The sequence below is a fragment of the Ictalurus furcatus genome, chromosome 11, assembly GCF_023375685.1.
Source record: "Ictalurus furcatus strain D&B chromosome 11, Billie_1.0, whole genome shotgun sequence".
Taxonomy (NCBI): domain Eukaryota; kingdom Metazoa; phylum Chordata; class Actinopteri; order Siluriformes; family Ictaluridae; genus Ictalurus; species Ictalurus furcatus.
The window spans coordinates 907,461-930,000 of NC_071265.1; the positions used below are offsets into that span (position 1 = coordinate 907,461).

The 22,540-nt window shown below is 38.8% G+C and overlaps 1 protein-coding gene, 1 long non-coding RNA gene and 1 pseudogene across 2 annotated transcripts in view; 2 read left to right on the forward strand and 1 right to left on the reverse strand.

The window, feature by feature from the left end:
* The first annotated feature begins 2,837 nt into the window (after nucleotides 1-2,837).
* Nucleotides 2,838-17,453, forward strand: LOC128614818 (zinc finger protein 850-like; annotated as a pseudogene).
* Nucleotides 17,454-17,545: 92 nt separating this feature from the next.
* On the reverse strand, nucleotides 17,546-20,873 carry LOC128614822 (uncharacterized). The gene is made up of 3 exons (XR_008387104.1): nucleotides 20,830-20,873; nucleotides 20,641-20,697; nucleotides 17,546-18,030 (listed from the first exon to the last, which is right to left on the reverse strand). It is a non-coding gene; the product is annotated as an uncharacterized LOC128614822 (long non-coding RNA).
* LOC128614796 (zinc finger protein 239) overlaps nucleotides 20,508-22,540 on the forward strand; it is a 2,325-nt gene continuing 292 nt past the window's right edge. The window contains exons 1-2 of the mRNA XM_053636410.1: nucleotides 20,508-20,711; nucleotides 21,317-22,540. The exon at nucleotides 21,317-22,540 is cut by the window's right edge and continues 292 nt beyond it. Of these exons, the coding sequence (XP_053492385.1) occupies nucleotides 21,359-22,294 (936 nt within the window). The 5' untranslated portion in view covers nucleotides 20,508-20,711; nucleotides 21,317-21,358 and the 3' untranslated portion in view covers nucleotides 22,295-22,540. The remainder of the gene's footprint in view (nucleotides 20,712-21,316) is intronic.

Here is a 22,540-nt window from a genome sequence, read left to right on the forward strand (position 1 = left end):
TTATTTATATGGTTTTGATTAGCTTTCGATTGGATTCAATATTGATTAGTTATCAATATTTCATTTAAAATGTTAGTTTTGCAGACATGGGATCCATGTTTTAATATAAATGCTGGTAACTGGAACTTTCCTACTTAGCTATATTACTGAAATACACATTTACTGTAACAATAGGGCACGCAGGATTATGTTTAATTACGTTTTACTTTTACTTTGAGTAACAAACATTGTAACAAGAAATCATAAATATGTGCATACAGTGCACAGAAGGTAAGCACAAACTGCACACTGCACATTACTGTAAAAAAAAAAACAACAATAAAAACGTAAATGTGCAACAGTGAAATTCTTTAACAACTTGAAACGTTTAAGAAATAAGACCATTTTCAAAATTCAAAACATGGAAGTGGGCGACATCTTCAGGACGAGAGGCGAACTACAGATAATATTCACATCCTCTAACATAAAGCAAGCGCATTAAGAATCGATTTGGGGATTTCCCGAATCAATATCGTTTCGTTAAATAGAAGATCGATTAAAATCGGAGAATCGATATTTTTTTACCCAGCCCTACTCACTGCAGCATGCAGTGCGATGACGTATTGAATTAGATCCACTACGTACTGGATGTTGTAACATGTACGCATCCATGGCAGATATAGTATGTTTCTAAGTAATTCATCTACTGTTAGGGTTACAACATCCAGTATGTAGTGGATCTAATCCAATACATCATCTTGCTACAGGCTGCAGTGAGGACACACTCATATTTCTGTCCTCTTGGCTTGAGACTGATTAGGTAACATACATTTCTGGCCACCTCGCTGTAGTAATGCAAAAAGTTCTGAGGAATTCCATAAATCCCAAGTCCAAACAGACTATTTCAGAAGTATGCATGAGACAGAATTTCACTGTCTTGAATATCGCGACACAAAATACTGGTGAGACAAATTTTGATTCTCTGAGGTGTATCGCAATGTTTCCGTTTAATATTCATTATAAGCTCTACCTACTGTATATCTGCATATCGGGGTATGTCTCATATCGTGGCTGTAGTGTATCGCCTTATGCGTAATAAGGGTGACTTCACATACAGTGTTTAGTCCATTTAAATGCAACATGCATTGCATTCTGTAGCATTAACCTTGGAACTAAGGGGCCCATATACTGAAAAACAGCCCCAGACCATTACCCCTCCTCCACAAAACTTTACTTTTGGCACTCTGCATTCCTATAGGTAGCATTCTCCTAGTATCCACCAAACCCAGGTTCATCCATCAGACTTCCAGGTAGTGAAGCGTGATTCATCACTCCGGAGAATATGTTTCCACTGCTCCAGAGTCCAGTGTCAGTGCTTTACACCACTCTAGCTGACACTTGGCATTGTGCATAGTGATTGTGTGTGGCTTGTGTGCAGCTGCTTTCCATGGAAACCCATTTCATGAAGCTTCTGATGTAGAGTTCTTGTACTGATGTTGGTTGTTTCATGCACTATGAGCTTCGGCACTTGGTGGTCCCGCTGTTTGGCTGAGCTGTTGTTGCTCCTAGACGCTTCCATTTTACAATAATCACACTTCTTCGCAGATCGATCAGAACAGAAATTTTTATGCATTGTCTTGTGGCAGTCCTATAACAGTGCCACATTTACTGTCAATGAGCTTTTCAATACAACCCATTTTACTGCCAATGTTTGTCTATGGAGCTTGCCTACCTGTGTGCTTGATTTTATACACCCGTTAGCAATGGGTATAACTGAAACACTATCTACATACATTTGGCCATATAGTGTATATAAAACAGTGGCACACTTCATACTTTTGTTTTCTAAGAATGTGCTGCACAATTCACATTACAGCTCTTCTGTCCTCATTATAAGGCAAAACATTAGATATTCTGAAAGGCCATGAAACTGTGGTGCATGTCTGAGTGTATTCAGAGGTCAGTGTGTTAGTGAAGATTTCATTTGTGTACACTTTAGCAAACTAGTTAGTTAGATTAAAGAGATGATCCTTAACGCGTCAATCTGTTAACCGTTAAAACCTTTCACCTCAGACAGATCCTAACTGTCAATCAGTAGCATCAGAGCAACTAGGTAGGCATTTAATTTATAAATTGTTTTTATTCAGTAGTCAGCGTTGATTTGGTCTGCGTGTGGACCAGCAGTGGTTCCGACGGACTAATATGATCCAGTGGACCGGTACCTGCTTGCTGTCTGGGGCTATATTAGCAAAACAGTCTTCTGTTGTTATGGTGATTAGGAGCGCTAATACAATCCTCCAGTAGGTGTCGCTGTGAGCGTCTAGGTCGCGTTCTGCCACACATTCGCAGAAAAAGAAGAAGACGTGCGGCAGTTTTCCTGATTGATGAGCTGAGCTCTCCAACTCTACTAATCATCTTTACATTCAAATATTTCTGACAGGGTTTTACCTCCACAGTTCCATCTGATCCGTTGTGGGTGTATTTGAGGAGGTTAACTGCGTTCTGCTGTAAAGATCAAGGTAAGTTCAACTCGGCTAACAGTGGCTGAATCCTAAATGGATTTCTACTTCCTGTGCTAGTACACTACACAGCCTATAAAATAGTGGTGTTTACACACTCTGTAGTGCACTACAACCCCAATTATTAATAAATTAAAATCTTATAATAGCTTGCAATAGAAACGGATGACAGTGCTATCTAATATCGCAGTTCAGACGTTCTCAGGCTGGTGTCTAATAAAATATATCCTCTATGAGCGAAGATCAGGTTTTTGCACTGAGTTTTATATTTTCATCACACATTATTGTCATGACATCAAAACCCTGGTGACGTGTCTGAATATAAAGTGTGAGGTTTTATACCGGCTGTAGTAATTGATAGAATTGGATATCTCAATAGAGATTGTCAGCAGGGGAAGGCTGGACTTCTGAGAAGTTCCAAGACCAAGTCTTCTTGGTCTTGGAACTGTTCAGCTGCACCAGGTGACGAAGTTACTGATTAGGCCCCTGTAATTCTCCTCCTGTCCCCTATTCAGGCACTCCACAATGGCAGGGTTAAAGTCAGAGGTGTATAGTCTGAACAGGATGGGGGAGAGCATATTCCCCTGAGATGCCCCAGAGCTGCTCACCATCATTTCAGAGACATGGGCTTTTAACCTGACAAACTGTTCTGCAGTCAGGTAGTCTGTAATCCAGGATATCAGGTAGGTATCCACTTCTGTCTCTATCAGCTTTTCCCTCAGCAGGGGGACAGGATGGTGTTGAAGGTGCTGGAAAAGTCAAACCACATGATTCTCACAGCATCCCCAGTTTATCCAAGTGAGAGTAGGCATGTAGATGATGGCATTCTCAGCTTCAGCCAGATCCTGGTAAGAAAATTGCATGGGATTCAGTGCATAATGGACCAAGAGGTCCAGAAAATGGAGGACCAGTCACTCTAAGGTCTTCATAACATGATCTAAAGTCATTCAGTCCACTGGGACAAGTTTTCTATGGGATTGGTACAAGACAATGTTTTCCATAGTACTGAAACCTTCCCCAGTCTCTGCTGAAATATCGGCGCTCATGTCACTGGTTGTAGTCTGCGTTGTGTGTTTTCTTTTTACCAAATAAATAGGTGGACGGCAGCTGGGTCAACTCTTCGTTTATTCTCTGACAAAGAGATAACACGGTCTCAAACAATGTGTGTGTTCACCCTCAACATTCCTGTAAAATAAATTAGAAGTCCATTGCAGTCAACACGCCTCAAGTTCACGGATGATGCATAAAACTAATTATAATCTTAATTAAAGTAAAAACATGAAAATAATAAATCATACATGGGAAATAATGCAGTAAATATGATTTAGAAAAAGAATGTTAGTTTAAAAGTAATTTTTAAGGCAAAGATGAAATTAGATTTATCAGAGCTAAATAAAATCCTACCTCTCCCATGCAAACACATTGCGGAAAGGGAAGAGGAGGAGCAAAGACAGGAAGTTAACATTTACCCGCTGCAGTCAGAAAATTAAAGGGGAAGATGCACACATCCAGACAGTCACTTCAGGTATACATTTCCTTTTGTGTAATTCTATATAGTAAATTTATGGAATACTTTCCATACCCGTTACACTCAGGCATGTCGGTCCATAAGTATTTGGACAGTAACACAATCAAGATGTGATTGAAGTGTTTGACTTTCAGCTTTAATTCAAGGGGTTTAACAAAAACATTGCATTAACTGGTTAGGAATTACAGCCATTTTCACAGGCTAGAAAGTAAATGGACAAACAAACATGATTATAAACATAAAGACCTGGCAAAGCATCTCAAGGAAGGAAACTCAGCATTTGGTGATGTCCATGGGTTCCAGATTTCGGGGAGTCTTAAACTTCAAAGGATTTGCGTCCAAGTTTAAAAAATAATCCTTAAATTTAAAATTGTTAGTTTGTCCAGTTACTTTATTTTTTGTGATTGCTGTGGCCAAAAGTACTTGAGTTTGCTGCAGCTTTTTTCAAAATTTGGGTTGCAATTTGCAGAGTTTTTTGTCCTTTTTTTCCAGAAAACTACTTGAATTGGTGAAATTGCAATTGCACAACATTGTTTTGCACGATCTTTCACGGTGATGTTTGTCGGTAAATGAGACTTTATAGCTGTACTCATGTTCGACGTAATTGACTTGAAGAGGGCTTTGGCTGAATACGCATTTGGCTGCATGTGTGACGTCACATGACACGTCTTGGCCCAAATTTGGCTCAGCCAAATATTGTGCCATTAATTTCTGTGATCACAGCTAATACAAAGCCTGTCATCTAACGTACTGGCACCTATCAAACAACCACTTTTTACACTTTTTTCACTTTATTAAAATATTAGAATTAATTTTCAATACATTTAAAAGAAAAATTATCATATACTGTACTACATCATGCGCTGTAGACTGTATATTTTGGTTACTACCCTTCACCTTATGAAATTAACTAATATGGTTTATTTGTTATAAAATACTGAACCACTGACATATTTGCCTCTTTCTGATCCAGATATGAGTTGTCCTGTCTTCTCCTGCTTTCCTCTTTCCTACACATCATAAATTTATCTCCGCAAGATCCAACTAGGATGAAGTCAGACAAGATTAAATGTGAGACTCTGGAGCCCACAGAGAATAGTCAACAAAGCTCATCCTTCCAAAATAGCACCTCTCGCAGACGAATGCAAAAAGGAGGTAACCAGTGCTCACAGTGTGGAAAGAGTTTCACTCAAATGAGTAGTCTCCGAGAACACCAGCGCATGCACACCGGAGAGAAGCCTTATACGTGCTCACATTGTGGGAAAAGTTTCAGTCAAAGGAGCACGCTCAAAAAACACCAGCGGATTCACACAGGAGAAAAGCCCTATCAGTGTTCACAATGTGGGACAAGTTTCAATCAAAAGAGTCATCTGAAAAAGCACCAGCGGATTCACACGGGAGAGAAGCTGTATCAGTGCTCGCAGTGTGAGAAGAGTTTTATTGAGAGCGGTAATCTCGTGAAACACCAGCTAATTCACACGGGAGAGAGGCCGTATCATTGCTCACAGTGTGGGAATAATTTTACTAGACTAAGTAATCTCCAGCGACACCAGCGCATTCACAAGGGAGAGAAGCCGTATCCATGTTCACAGTGTGGAAAGAGTTTTATTGAGAAGAGTAAGCTCATAAAACACCAGCGCATTCACACCGGAGAGAAGCCGTATCAGTGCTTAAACTGTGGGAAGAGTTTTACAGAAAGGAGGACCCTCCAACACCACCTTCTCATTCATACAGGAGATAAACCATATCAGTGTTTAGAGTGTGGGAAGAGTTTTAGAGAAAAGACTGCTCTCCGAGTACACCAACACATCCACACAGGGCAGAAGCCCTATTACTGTCCTCAGTGTGGGAAGGGTTTTACTACCCATAGAAGTTTCCAGCAACATGAGCGCATTCACACAGGAGAGAAGCCGTATCAATGTTCACAGTGTGGGAAAAGCTTTAATAACCAGAGTAATCTCCGAGAACACCAGCGCATTCACACCGGAGAGAAACCGTATCACTGCTTACAGTGTGGGAAGAGTTTTATTAGACGAAGTAATTTGCAGCGACACAAACACCTTCCCACTGCTGAGATTGAGGACATGTTGCAGTTCTCATCAGAAAGTGTGCAAATTAACTAGGTCTATTCTAAATTCTTATTTTGGGCCAAATTGCTGGACCACTCGATACATTCTGGTGGAGAATTTTGTATATTCCTTATTATTTACTTGAGGGGCAATGGGGGTTTTCATCACTATGAAACTGTGAACTTCTAGACTGAAATGTAATGTTCTGAAAAGCATTCCAAGTTCACTAACTAAAGGAGCAGATGCTTTTAGAGTTTTATTATTATGAAGGCCAAAGCAGGATATATTAAGAATGGATTAGAGGTCGACTGATAATGGATTTTACCGATAATAAAATTGGACAGTGCCTTCCGATAACCGATTAATTAACCGATAGTTTTTGAAATTGATACGGAATGAAAATGACACTCAAAATAAAATATTGCTGAACTTCTATTACAAAAATAAACAGTACTGGCTATACCATGAAAATGTACTGTATTATTTTTAATGAAATAAATATTATATATAATAATATTTATATTTATATAAATATATATATTTATATATTTATATAAATTTATATATTATATAAATATTTATATAATATATATTATACCCATATATATATATATATATATATATATATATATATATATATATATATACACCCATATATATATATATATATGAACTATTAATGCATATTAAACAAGATATTAAAGATATACGTCCAAACTGAACACTCCAAATAAATAAAAGTAGAGACATCCAAAATGAATTAAAAACACTTCTAATAAAACAAAAAATTTGTCAGTGATAATTTTTGTTTCGCCTCTAGAGGCCGCTCTCGTGCTGTGTAATGATCGCGAACCCGCAACTGAGGCAAACGGGAAAACCTATCCGTGTGGATCAATCAGGTATCGGTACCGATTAATCAGCAAAACCAATCAATCAGTCGACCTCTAGAATGTGTGTATATAGGATATATTTATACCGAGACATAATGAAGACTATCATATCTGAAATTGTTGGAATTCTAATACAGAATAGTCAAATTATTGCTGAATAATGATTATACTTTTGGATAGCCATGAACTAAAATAATTTGTATATTATGTTAATTTGTCAAAATAATGATTTAACAGATATATGAATATTGGGTAGGTGGTAAAAAGGGTGGTAAAATGTTCCTCCACAATTCCAGTTATAATAATGAAATTTAACAATTGTCATAACACTGTAATAGATTTTATAAGAACAAAAATAAAGGGATGTCTGGGATTTTTCCCAAATGCCTGATAAACTTAAATAGTACTGTGTGCTTAGACAGCCTTCGTGAGGACATCACATGGCTTTATTTATGCTTTTTTTAACAGGTGCTGGATACTGAAGTCTTCTTGGTTTGAGACTGATGAGAAGTGAATGTACACATTTGGTCTCTGGGCTGTAAGACGTTTTGAGAAGTTCTTCAAATCCTGAGTCCAGACCAGCCATGTTTGTGCATGACAGGAATTACTCAACAAATCAGTTCCAGCAAGAACACGTTGTGTAACGTGTAGATACAAAGTAGAATACATTGAAGATAAATGCGTAATAAAATGAATAATACTTTAAAATACCTCACACTCTTCCAGCTACTGTAAATCTAAACAATAATACCTCCCTTCGGCATCTGGTGACATGGATCAGGCTGGTCATAATGAAGACATTCATGCCTGGTCTTTATTGTCTGTTCTTTTTTACTTGAAACTTCCCTCCTTGATTCTATAAAATGACTTTTTAGATTTACAGCAAGTACTGAGCGTGATATTTAATTCCATTTTTGACTCTGCATTGCTCTGCAGAGACATGATTATAAATGCATGAACTAATTGTTACACATTGTGTTTGGGCAGCACTTTCCTATTGGCAATATTGTAGCGCTGGACACAGGAGGTTATAACAATGTTCTTACCCGTAGTGCATGAAATAGTACACGGGGGGAAAAGCATCTAGGCTGAGAGTATACTAAACTTTTAAAACGATCGATTACAGTAATAATCAAAATATTAGAAGTGTATACACTGTGTTCAGGTGTCTACTAAATTGATTTAGAATTTTAATTGGAAAACAACAGAATTTGTGAGACATTAGGATTAGGACGATCAAGATTGCTGATGTGTCTAAACATTGAGGATAGCAGAAGTGACTGACTCTACAGTATATGGCCAAAAATTTGTGTACCCCTGACCATTATACCCATATATGCTTGTTGAACATCCTATTCCAGATGTATTTCCACATCTGGGTGCGATGGTCAGGTCTCCACACATTTGATGACCATGTAGTGTATCAACATACACATAAAAGAAAAACAGCGTTTGTGCATTATTCAACTTTCACATATTTCACATCTTAACTGCAAATAACACCACATATGATTACCAATTTTAAAAAAACAAAACTTTTGCATACACCTCAGAGCAGTGTAAATCTGTACATTTTTGCACATGCCATGAATGGAGCAATCATAAACCTCTCAAGATGAATAATCTTTTTCAAGGTATTGTTTATTTTGGACTTAGTAAAGAGTGACTCAATCAATTAAGCCGTGTGGGATTGAATCAGAACGAATGCGTGGCATGAAGTCAGTGGAAGGTTTATGAAAAGATACGGACATGTGTGGTTTGAAAGAGTGAATTAGCAGACTGCTAGGAGGTTTGACAAGAAGGTATTAACATGTACTCTGGAATAAAAATTATATGACCTAGGGATGTGTGTGGGCTGAGCATACTGAAATGCACTGATTGCTACTAGTATAACCATCTTATAAAGAAGTGCCTTCATTGGCTATAGGGTTATTGAACCTACAAGCGTATGTATTCTAATCCTTTTTTTGTTAGGCAGATACCAACCATGCACCAAAATAAAAAACGAAAGATGATTATGTCTTTTTCCAAACAAGCAAAGTAAATGGAGGACCACTAGTGGAGTTGCTTCATTTGTTTCAGCTAAAACATATGCTCTGGAGACTGGTATTCCACACTTGAAACATATAATCACAATGACATCTGTTTGCTGCTAAAAAATAAAATTGCTAATCAGACTGCTCACTCACCATCTATGAGATTGAGACTGTTTTGCTGACCTTTTGCGTTGGTGGGGGGGCCAACTTCACGCAGGTGTCTCACCTGGGTGATTTTTTCCCCTTAACTGGTTTATGAGTGGGGCGCACGGTGGCTAGGTGGTTAGCACCTTCGCCTCACAGGGTCCGGGGTTCGATTCCCGCCGGGGCCATGTGTGTGCGGAGTTTGCGTGTTCTCCCCATGCTGCGGGGGTTTCCTCTGTGTACTCCGGTTTCCTCCCCCAGTCCAAAGACATGCATGGTAGGCTGATTGGTGTGTCTAAAGTGCCCGTAGTGTATGAATGGGTGTGTGAATGTGTATGTGATTGTGCCCTGTGATGGACTGGCACCCTGTCCAGGGTGTACCCCGCCTTGTGCCCGATGCTCCCTGGGATAGGGTCCAGGTTCCCCGCGACCCTGAAGAAGGAGTAAGCGGTAGAAGATGGATGGATGGATGGATGGTTTATGAGTGGGGCGCACGGTGGCTTAGTGGTTAGCACGTTCGCCTCACACCTCCAGGATTGGCACCAGTGTGTGCGGAGTTTGCATGTGCTGCGGGGGTTTCCTCCGTGTACTCCCGTTTCCTCCCCCAGTCCAAAGACATGCATGGTAGGCTGATTGGCATATCCAAAGCGTCCGTAGTGTATGAATGGGTGTGTGAATGTGTGTGTGTGTGATTGTGCCCTACGATGGATTTGCACCATGTCTAGTGTGTACTCCGCCTTGTACCCCATGCTCCCTGGGATAGGTTTCAGGTTCCCCGTGACCCTGAAGGATAAGCAGTATAGAAGATGGATGGATGGTTCATGAGCGCTAATACAATGCTCCAGTAGGTGTCGCTGTGAGCGTCTAGGTCTCGTGCCGCCACACTTTCACAGAAATAGAAGAAGACGTGCGGCAGTTTTGCTGATTGATGATCTGCGCTCTCCGACTCTACTAATCATCTTTACATTCAAATATTTCTGACAGGGTTTTACCTCCACAGTTCCATCTGATCCGTTGTGAGTGTATTTGAGGAGGTTAACTGCGTTCTGCTGTAAAGATCAAGGTAAGTTCAACTCGGCTAACAGTGGCTGAATACTAAATGGATTTCTACTTCCCGTGCTAGTGCACTACACAGCCTATAAAATAGTGGTGTTTACACACTCTGTAGTTCTCTTGAGCAAGACCCTTAACCCTGAACTGCTCATTTATTGCCCACCTGTAACTCACTTTGGATAAAAGCATCAGCCAAAATGTGTAAATGAATAAATGAACTTAATTTCATTCACACATACTCTTTTTGCAGTGCATAGTTCTTGGTCAAAATGAACACGGATTGACACGAAAATGTTGTAAGTTTTATTGTATTTTTGCTGTAATTTACAGGTAGCACTATTGCCTGTAACTTACTGTAACTGCCCCTTTACAGTAGCTTACCTGTAAATGTGTTTTACAGTACAATACCCTCACTGCAACTTATTTCTACAGTAACTTTACTGTCATTTATTTTACACTATTTATTTTACAAAATCTTTGTTTTGAATATTTTACATGAATGTTATTGAATTTAATAAATTCCAAATAAGTGACTTGAGTCCATGTACATCAGTATATTTTCTATTCACTGTCACTATCAGTTACATCCTATATATATATATATATATATATATATATATATATATATATATATATATATATATATATATATATATATATATTTTAATTGTGCTACAACAATTTTATTTTATTTTATTTTTTTTAAAGATAACTTAATTCATAAGAACAAATAACAGCAGAGATCATGAAAATATTGGCAAGAAGAATCATGAACAAAACATCCCAGTTGGTCTTGGCTGGCCTCCATACTGTTAAACCACTGACTGTCATGTTATGCAGTGGTTTATAATCCCACATGATACTATTAAACAATCACAAGATAATAAATGGACGCCAAGTAGGCAGAAATGTAGGCAGTTATTTTATTGTTGAAATAATAAAATGTTATGTGTAACAAGATGTTAATCATATAATGCATCTGATTAGAAGTCAAAACGTATACTTAGAAAGCTGAAGATGCTCAGTGCTGTGACTCTGAAAAGAGTCTTTGGGGTGAAGTTGTCTCCTGTTGACGCAGGCAAAAGAGAGAAAAAGAAGAAACATCATTTATCATCAGTGATTATTGAACAATGATTATATGTTATGAACACGATAAATCACAGATCTATAGGATGACTACTAGATTGATCACATACACAATCAGGTGACAATCAACACTGAAATAATAGAGAGGAGAATATAAACAATATATACAATAACATACAAATGAATTAATATGAAATAAGAAGCCATAATAAGGAATTCGTTTTCATTCTTGAATTAATTTTACTAATTTTACTAATTAATAATTTTACTTGAATTCCCTCCGCGTTTTTCCCTGGTGTATACACTGGCGTAAGTTTTATATACGAGAGACAGAGTAGAGAGAGAGAGACATAGACATAGAAAGAGCGCGCGAGAGAGACAGACAGAGAGAGATAAAGAGAGATAAACGCGCTGCTTCTAATGACGTCACACACATTTAACGGTGTTGATTTAATTGAGGAGTAAAATACATCATAACTGGAAGTAAAAAAGACGGAAAACATTGTTGGTGTAAATACTAGATTGTGTAAATCTACTGGAAAAGTCAGTCAGTCAGTTATATGAGAATTTAATGGGTTTAATATGAAAGCGGAAGTTTTTGAGGAAAACGAACAGTTCCCTGAGACTGTCCTGTTAGCCAGAGCCTATAATTCGATTTTATTATTTACTTTCTTCATATATTTAATTCATATTGGTAATGGTTTACGTTTTAAAAGTAACTTATGAAAGAAATGTGTTAAAAATGTGTAAAGTAGAAAGTATTTACCTCAGGAAAACTCGCAGCTGTGTGGAGATCCTCTCAGCAGGGACGACCGTTATGCGCGCGCTGGACACAAACCTCAGTTTATATGCCCTCTGCCAGGCTGTAGCGCGAGCTGTGCACGCGAGCAACAATTTACATTTTGTGAGGTGTAAACAAAGTTTAAAAAATTAATAAATAAAATTATTGCCTATTATTATTATTGCCTATATGACATTTTTAATAGGCCTAGAACAATATGCATATAGCCCTATGAGTAATACAAGTTGTGTCCACACTGAACAGAAGTGCAGTCATCCAGTGAATTATAAGGCAATGATTACAACTTAATTGTAGGCTATGTATAGTGCTTGGTGTATATAAACCCATCTATATACTGATTGCAGAGATGCAGTTCGCAGCAGCATATACACACTTATATGTGGTTAGCACGTTCGCCTCACACGTCTTCTTCAGTAGCGATGGCACCAATGAGCAGAACCTTTCTTTGGCCTTTGGTAGAGGTTATTTTGATTCCAGAAATTTTGTTGCTCATCTCTGTATTTCTTTGCAAATTCTAATCTGGCTTTCTGATTCTTACTGCTGATGAGTGGTTGGCATCTTGTGGTATGGCCTTGTGTGTAAGTCGTGATGTGACTGACTGTTGTTTTTGGATTTTTCTTCACAGCTCTCACAATGTTTCTGTCATCAGCTGTTGTTGTTTTCCTTGGCTGACCTGTTCGATATCTGGTTGTTAGTACACCGGTAGTTTCTTTCTTTTTCAGGACATTCCAAATTGTTGTATTGGCTATGCCCAGTGCTTCTGCAATGGCTCTAATAAATTTTCCCTCTTTTCTCAAGGCATGGCTTGCTTTTCTCCCATAGACAGCTCTCTAGTTTTCATGTTGGTATATATGGTAACAAATTATGTGTACTCACTGTATACTTTATTAGGAACATAATAATTTAATACATAATCATTTATGTAGTTATCTAATCAGCTAATTATTTGGCAGCAGCACAATGCATAAAATCATGCAGATACAGGTTATGCGCTTCAGTTAATGTTCACATCAAACATCAGAATGAAGAAGAGATCCTGCAGGTCATCTTTTCCTGCAATCCTACCATCTGCCCATTGGATTCAATCCCTTCCATAATGCTTCAGACCATCTCAGAAGACCTCGGCTGGGGTAGAGTGGGTTGTCCACTAATCGTAGAGTTGGCAGTTCAATTCCGGCCCACGTGTCTCAACAGGCCGAAGTGTCCTTGGGCAAGACACTGAACCCCAAGTTGCTCCTGATGGCAGGCTAGCGCCTGCTAGTGTGCGACTATGTGTTTTTAACTGCTAAGGTGAAAAAGCGATATATATAAGTGCAAACCATTTACCTCCTCCCCTTCATCACGACTATCATTAATGGCTCCATATCATCTGGTCAAGTACTATCAAGAGAGCAAGGGTTATTCCCATTCTGAAGAAACCCACTCTGGATCCCTCCGACATTGGCAACTACCGACCAGTATCACTTCTCTCTTTTCTTTCTAAAATTCTCAAACGCACTGGCTACAATCAACTGTCTCTCGCAGAACAACCTCCAAGATCCTAACCAGTCTGACTTCAAAGTGACACATTCCACAGAGACTGCCCTTTTGATTGTCTACAAGCTACATGCTGCTAGATCAGACAAACTGTCAGCAGTCCTCATCCTCCTTGACCTTTCAGCAGCATTTGACACAGTCAACCACAAGACTCTCTTGTCCACCCTCATGAGCCTTGGAATTCGTGGTGCAGCATGGCAGTGGTTTGCTTACAACTTGGAAGGCCATTCATACCAGGTGACATGGAGGGGATCCACATCTGTGCCCCGCAGACTCTCCACTGGTGTCCCACAAGGCTCAGTACATGATCCTCTTCTATTCTCCCTCTATACTTGATCTCTTGGTGAGATCCTCACATGGGTTCTCATACCAGTGCTATGCAGATGACACTCAACTCACCCTCTCCTTCTCTCCCTCAGGTCCTCTTGTTTCTGCTCAGATCTCAGCATGTCTGGCAGACATCTCATCATGGATGGCAGTTCATCAGCAGAAACTGAACTGCTGTTCATCCCAGGTGATTCATCACCATGTCAGGATCTTGTGATCTCCCTGGACAACTCTCTGATCCCACCTTCGGTTACTGCATGCAACCTTGGGGTAACCATGGACAATCAAGTGTCCTTTTCCTCTCACATTGCTGATCTGACACACTCATGTCAATTTTTCTTTTACCAGCACTCAGGTGCTGGTTCAGTCTGTTGTCATTTTGAGACTGGACCACTGCAGCTCTCTCCTGGCAGGTCTGTGTCTGAGTGTCATTAAACCTCTGCAACTGATACAGAATGCAGCTGTTCAACTTGTTTTCAACCTTCCTAAATTCTCTCAGACCACCCCATTGCTACACTCCCTCCACTGGCTTCCTGTAGCTGCCGGCATCAGATTTAAAACACTGATGCTTGCCTACAAAGCCAAAAATGGACCAGCACGCACTTACCTCAAATCACTTATCACACCCCGCACTCCCCCGCACTCCACCACACTCCCTCCAAACCTCTAGCACTGCTAGACTGGTGCCACCATCTCTTAGGGTACAAGGAAGACCTGCATCAAGACACTTCTCTGTTCTGGCACCTAGGTGGTGGAATGAACATTCCCATAGATATCTGAATAGCTGAGTCATTGGTGTGTTCAAACCACGTCTAAAGACCTACCTCTTCCTAAAGTACTTAAATTAGCACTTCTCATTAAAAAAATTAATTAAAATAAAATTGTGTTGTCTGTGTGTTTTTCATACTATATTACCTCCCAACAGAGTTTTAAGACTGATGGTACTCTTAGTCTGTGACCTAGTGAACCATTATTGGGATGTATTTATTGATAGAGACTTCAAAGCACTTCTGTAAGTCGCTCTGGATAAGGCCGTCTGCGAAATGCCGTAAATGTAAAAAGTGTGATCTCTGTGACTTGAACCACACACCACAATAGTATCTATAAGTTTTAAGTAGGACTCAATATAGGCCTTAAATTGGTTTAGGTAGGCTACAGCATTAACTCAGTAGCAGTTTAAGAAAGTTCATCTTTCTGGGGCATCTAGTCCTGCATCGCACACTACAATGGTCCTATGACAGCACAGTGAATGATCCAAAGCTGTAGCTATCTATATCTAGGAAGAGTTCTCTGGAGGTTGTGGGTTAAGCAGAAATGAACATTTATTCATTTGGCTGAGCTTTTGACTTAAGAATGAAATCCACATGCATTTTTCAAGTTGGATATGTTATTGGAGCAAGATTCCTTTTAACATAACATTATTAGCTGATGTCATGCCAAAATCCCCTCCTTAATGCACAAGTCAGATTCCAGACAGGAATGCTGTTATGGAGCTTAAATTCAGCTTAGAAAATTAAATAATGTGATTTACTTTTTGAAAATATTGAACCACTGACATCTTTGTCTTTTTTTCCTGATCCAGGCATGACTGCTGTCCTGTTGCAGGTGTTCTCCTGCTGTCTTGCATATGCAGTGTAAGTTTACCTCCACAAGAATATCAAGAGATCCAACTGGGATGAAATCAGATGAAATTAAATGTGAGGATGTCGAACCCTCAGAGAGCTCAAATCATCACCAAAGCTCATCTGATATTTCCCACATGAACACCTCTCCCAAACCAATTAAACAAGAAATTCACCACTGCTCATTGTGTGGCAAGAGTTTCAGTAAAAAGAGTTATCTCAAACAACACCAGCGGATTCACACAGGAAATAAACCATATAACTGCTCACAGTGTGGGAAAAGTTTTACACAATTGAATTCTCTCCAGCGACACCAGCGCATTCACAGAGGAGAGAAACCGTATCACTGCTTACAATGTCAGAAGAGTTTTACTAGCCAGAGTCATCTCCAGCGACATCAGCGCATTCACACCGGAGAGAAGCCGTATCGCTGTTTAGAGTGTGGGAAGAGTTTTACACAGTTGAGTTCTCTCCATAAACATCAGCGCATTCACACAGGAGAGAAGCCGTATAACTGTTCACAGTGTGGGAAGAGTTTTAATCGAGAGGACAATCTCCAATTACACGAACGCATTCACAATGGAGAGAAGCCATATTACTGTTCACACTGTGGGAAGAGTTTTACACAGTGGGGTTCTCTCCATAAACATCAGCGCATTCACACAGGAGATAAACCATATCACTGCTTACAGTGTGGAAAGAGTTTCACTCGAGATGACAGTCTCCAATTACACCAACGCGTTCACACCGGAGAGAAACCGTATTACTGTTCACAATGTGGGAAGAGTTTTACTTGCCATAGTCATCTCCTAAGACATCAGCGCATTCACACAGGAGAGAAACCGTATCACTGTTCTCAGTGTGGAAAGAGGTTTATTGATAGTGGTAATCTCATAACACACCAGAGAATTCACACAGGAGAGAAGCCGTATCACTGCTCACAGTGCGGGAAGAGTTTTACACAAAGGGGTATTCTCCAACAACACCTGCGCGTTCACACAGGAGAGAAACCGTATCAGTGCTCACAATGTGGGAAGAGTTTCACACAGAGGAGTAATCTCAAACAACACCAGCGCATTCACACAGGAAATAAACCGTATCACTGCTAACAATGTGGGAGGAGTTTTAGTACGAGCAGAAATTTTCAGCAACACAAGCACATTGACACACCTGAGAATGAGGACATGCTGCAGTTCTTTTGAAAAAGTTTTTTGGTTTTTTTTAATCTTTAATTTAATTTTTGGCTCTTACAACTCTACTCTGTGCACTTTGCTTCTATAGAACTCAATTATATATTTTGTATGGTAGCACTACTTGTATTGTTCTCTGCTTGATATATCGCTTCGCTTGTATTTCCTCATTTCTAAGTCACTTTGGATAAAAGCGTCTGCTAAATCAATAAATGTAACTGTAAATAATTTGGTGATCTTTTTAAATCCCTTGCCATACTCTTAAGGCATCCACAACTTTTTTTCTGAAGACCTTACAGAGCACTTTAGATCTTGGCATGATGACACACCAAAGGGAACACCAGACACTGGATATGAGAGGGGTATAAATAAGACCGGTTCCACCTACACTCCCTAAGCATGTTCTGACCACAGGCACCCGATCTTCAACACCTGATTCTAATTTTATGGATTTGAATATTTACTTTTTCCATGTGACTGAACTGTTTTTTGTTCATTTAAAATTGGAAATTTTGACCACAAAATGGCAATTTTATGTCATTTGATAATCAACCTTATTAATAGGCATTATTTCAAAGTGGATCAAATGTTTGCTTTTCCAAATGTTTTTTTTTTAAAAACAATTTCCATGGAGTGTACTTATTTTTTCACATGACTGTATGTGTTAGCAACAAGATTCAATTCAAATAAATTTTATTTGTATAGTGCTTTTTACAATGCCCATTAGTGTCAAAGCAGCTTTACAGAAACATATAAACACAGGATACAGATTTACTGATCATGTCCTCAATATTAAACAATTTTTAATTAAAAAAATTAAAAGGTATTTCCAGGATTTTGCCAAATTCAACAAATCAGGTCCAGGAAGAACAGTATTTATCATGTATATATGAAAAGTGGAATACATTGAAGGAACATGTGGAATAAATTGAATAATACTTCAAAATAATACTTCTCTTTGGCATCTGGTGAGCTGACTAAAGAGTAAAGATTACTAAAGCTTCGTCAGATATCCCAGCTTGTTAGGACATTTGGGTTAGACATGATACGGTACCCCTGGAACAGAAAGGGTAAAGGACCAACAGTGGCAGCTTGGTGGTGTTATGTCTAAGTACTTTCCACCATACTCTAAGGAAGGTTGGCAGGTCTGATGCAGTCTTATAAATAAATTCTTTTGTATTTTCCATCTCACCACTCACCTGTACCCCAACAGGGTGTAGCACCCCACTGTTTGGATTGCAGTCAAACTCTGAATAACACAGAGGAACATTTTGTGGAACAGAGATGAGTATGTTTAAAAATAACAAAATGTAATTACAATTTGTGTTCTAAATTAAAATTCCCTCGTTTAAGTAATTCAGGTTAAAAATAGCTGTAGGCTTTCTTATTGCACTAGGTGGCAAAATAGAGCAATACTCTCAGCCTTTTTTAAATAATTTTTTTGCAACTGTGTGTGTGTGTGTGTGTGTATATATATATGGCTGCACAATTAATCGAATATCGGTCGCGATTACGATTTTGACTGCCCTTGATTAAATGAACATGATCGACTGCGATATTAACGTTTAAAGTTCGTCCTCTGCTCATAGAAAACTCCGCTGCAGATCAAATCAAGCGCTTCCTACACTTACAGCCAATCACCATAGAGTGGCGCAGGGATGACGTCATTTTGTAGTGCCAAAACCTGAAACGGCATTAGCATTTTAGTACTCGAGCTGCCAGCTTCGCTTCGAGCTCCAGCACTTGCGTGCGGGGAATATGGATCATTCTTGTGTTAATCTACTTTAAATTAGGACTCTCTATTGTTTAAGATATTTAAAAATAAATATTTTATGCTTGTTTATTTATCAATTAACCAACAGTATTTCTCATTGCTATTATTTTAACTCAATTAACAGTGACCATGAGCAGAGAGCTTACATTTAACTGTTTATGACAGACCTCCTGATTAAAGTTTAAACAAAAAAAGATTGGTATCTGGATCGGTTTCGGCTGTAAAAATCCTGATCGGAGCACCGGTAATGAACACCATTAAATTAAAGTGCTTTGCATCTGACGGGTAAATGAACTCACCCAATCACATTCTATATGAGATTATTCAGATATATACACAATATACACAGAGCGGTTTGATAACTGACTCCCGCCCAGAACTATGAAAGTGGAAAATGTCTAATAGTGTAGCTTTAAATATATTTAAGAGGAGCAGACTTCAAACACTGAACATTGATGTTTATTGTATTTGTTTACAAGGTGGAACAGGTTAACAGTTGTTTTTTGCATACAGTTTGTAAAATTAACTGAAAATATTACATTTAGTTTATCAGAAGGTAAATTAACATGTCATGGCTCATACTATGTTCCTAAATTCTGTCATAATTGACCAGCTCAAGTTTTCTCGTGCCTACTTGTGTGTTATATTGCATGAGAAAACTTAATAAATGTGAAAGTACAATAAAAATATGTTTTCACTAAAATCAATTAATAATCGTGATAAATAATCGAGATCTCAATATTGATCAAAATAATCGGGATTATCATTTTGGCCAAAATCGTGCAGCCCTATATATATATATATATATATATATATATATAAAATATAGCAGCAGTGGTGACTGGAGATGTGAGCAGTTATGCATTGAGTTTTTTGATGGCAGAAGGAAAGGTGCAGTTATACAGCACCTTATACATATACGGCCAGATGCTGTATGACGTGTGCTGGGTGGGTAAATGATCTGCACTTATATCGTGCTTTTATCCAAAGTGCTTTACACTGTCTCTCATTCACCCATTCATACACACACAGTCGCAGAGCTGCCATGCAAGGGGCTAACTTGCCATCGGGAGCAACATGGCATTCAGTGTCTTGCCCAAGGCATGTGAAGTCATGTGGGCCGGGAATCGAACCGTCAACCCTACGATTAGTGGACATCCCACTCTACCACCTGATCCACAGCCGGCCACTGGAGTCTGAGGACATTTTTAAGACCCTTTTCCAGATGTATTTTATGTACAGAGAGTGTACTGTTGGGAGATCAGATTTGATTATTTTTTTAAGTTTTGCTGTCAGTGTATTCTAATGTACTACTGTAACAACATATACTGTATAAATATACAACTTAGTTCAAATCATATATAGGTACATCTCAAAAAATTTGAATATAGTAGAAAAGTTAGGGTTTTTTCCCATAATTTAATTCAAAAAGTGGAAATTTCATGTATTCTAGATTCATTACACATAAAGTGAAATATTTCAAGCCATGTTGTTGTTTTAATCTTGATGATTATGGCTTACAGCTCACGGAAATCAAAAATCCAGTATCTCAAAATATTAGAATATTTCTATTGTGATTATTACTAAATTTTTCCTAGTGAATTCTTGGTTATGAATTTGGAAAATATGGGAGATTTTCTGCTCTCTGTTATTGCATTAAAAATATTTGCATATTCGATACACGATGAGAACCTAAAGTTACTGGATGAAAATCTCTTGATGAGATTAAACTAGATAAGGACATTTAATTTATAAATTAATTAATTGATTGCTAGTTTATTCAGTAGTCAGCGTTAATTTGGTCTGCGTGTGGACCAGAAGTGGTTCCGACCGACTAATATTATCCAGTGGACTGGTACCTGCTTGCTAGCTGGGGCTATATTAGCAAAACAGCCTTCTGTTGTTATGGTGATTAGGAGCGCTAATACAATGCTCCAGTAGGTGTCGCTGTGAGCGTCTAGGTCGCGTTCCGCCACACATTCACAGAAATAGAAGAAGACGTGCGGCAGTTTTGCTGATTGATGATCTGAGCTCTCCGACTCTACTAATCATCTTTACATTCAAATATTTCTGACAGGGTTTTACCTCCACAGTTCCATCTGATCCGTTGTGGGTGTATTTGAGGAGGTTAACTGCGTTCTCCTGTAAAGATCAAGGTAAATTCATTAAAGTAAGGCTGGTTTAGTAAGCGATAATCCACGGATAGGAGCGCGTTACACGACGTGGAGGTAAAGAAGTCCCCGAGTGCATTCAAAACATGTAACGCACACCTACCTCTGGATTATCCCGTTTACAGTTGTTTATAGGCAGCGCGTTAATTTAGAACGGTGATTAAACGGACCGGAACTATCTGTGGTGTTTACTGTTTTATACCGCAGCGCTGTTGAATTCTCGATTCTGATTGGCTGACAGACGTTCTGAGGCGTGCAATTTAATTTTCAGTAAATGCACAGCTAAAGTAGATCCAGTCAGGTCTTGACCACTTTACAGTTCCAGATCACTTCGCCAAGTTAACTGCAATAACGGAAAAGTTAGCCTGCTGTTCACCACAGCACACTGAGCGAACAACAAACAAAATGACAGACAACTTAGATTTTCCAGAAATAAGTAAGGAATGATTGACAACTGGCTGTTGAATTCGTTGAGTTCCAGACATAAAAGTTCTTATTTAACTCTTAAATTCAGTTTAAAATTAAAGCAATGTGATTTACTTTTTGAAAATATTGAACCACTGACATCTTTGTCTTTTTTCCTGATCCAGGCATGACTGCTGTCCTGTTGCAGGTGTTCTGCTGTCTTGCATATGCAGTGTAAGTTTACCTCCACAAGAATATCAAGAGATCCAACTGGGATGAAATCAGATGAAATTAAATGTGAGGATGTCGAACCCTCAGAGAGCTCCAATCATCACCAAAGCTCATCTGATTTTTCCCACATGAACACCTCTCCCAAACCAATTAAACAAGAAGTTCACCACTGCTCATTGTGTGGGAAGAGTTTCGGTAAAAAGAGTTATCTCAAACAACACCAAAGGATTCACACAGGAAATAAACCATATAACTGCTCACAGTGTGGGAAAAGTTTTACCAGCCAGAGTCATCTCCAGCGACACCAGCTCATTCACACAGGAGAGAAACCGTATCAGTGTTTGCAGTGCAAGAAGAGGTTTATTGAAAGTGGTATTCTCATAAAGCACCAGAGAATTCACACAGGAGAAAAGCCATATCAATGCTCACAGTGTGGGAAGAGTTTTATACAATTGAGTTCTCTCCATAAACATCAGCGCATTCACACAGGAGATAAACCGTATCACTGCTTACAGTGTGGAAAGAGTTTTAATCGAGAGGACAGTCTCCAATTACACCAACGCATTCACACAGGAGAGAAGCCATATTACTGCTCACACTGTGGGAAGAGTTTTACACAGTGGGGTTCTCTCCATAAACATCAGCGCATTCACACAGGAGACAAACCATATCACTGCTTACAGTGTGGAAAGAGTTTTACTCGAGATGACAGTCTACAATTACACCAACGCGTTCACACAGGAGAGAAACCGTATTACTGTTCACAATGTGGGAAGAGTTTTACTTGCCAGAGTCATCTCCTAAGACATCAGCGCATTCACACAGGAGAGAAACCGTATCAGTGTTCTCAGTGTGGAAAGAAGTTTACACAGAGGAGTAATCTCAAACAACACCAGCGTGTTCACACAGGAGAGAAACCGTATCACTGCTAACAATGTGGGAGGAGTTTTAGGACAAACAGAAATTTTCAGCGACACAAGCACATTGACATACCTGAGAATGAGGACATGCTGCAATTCTTTTTAGAAAGTGCTTATCGCATCATCATTAGATATAAAGTTATCATAAAGATTTTATCTGTTCATAAATTTTGGAATTCTAAGACAGAATGGTTAAATAATTGCTGAAAAATTGTTAAAACTTTGGATAACCATGAACTAAAATAAATGGTATACTTT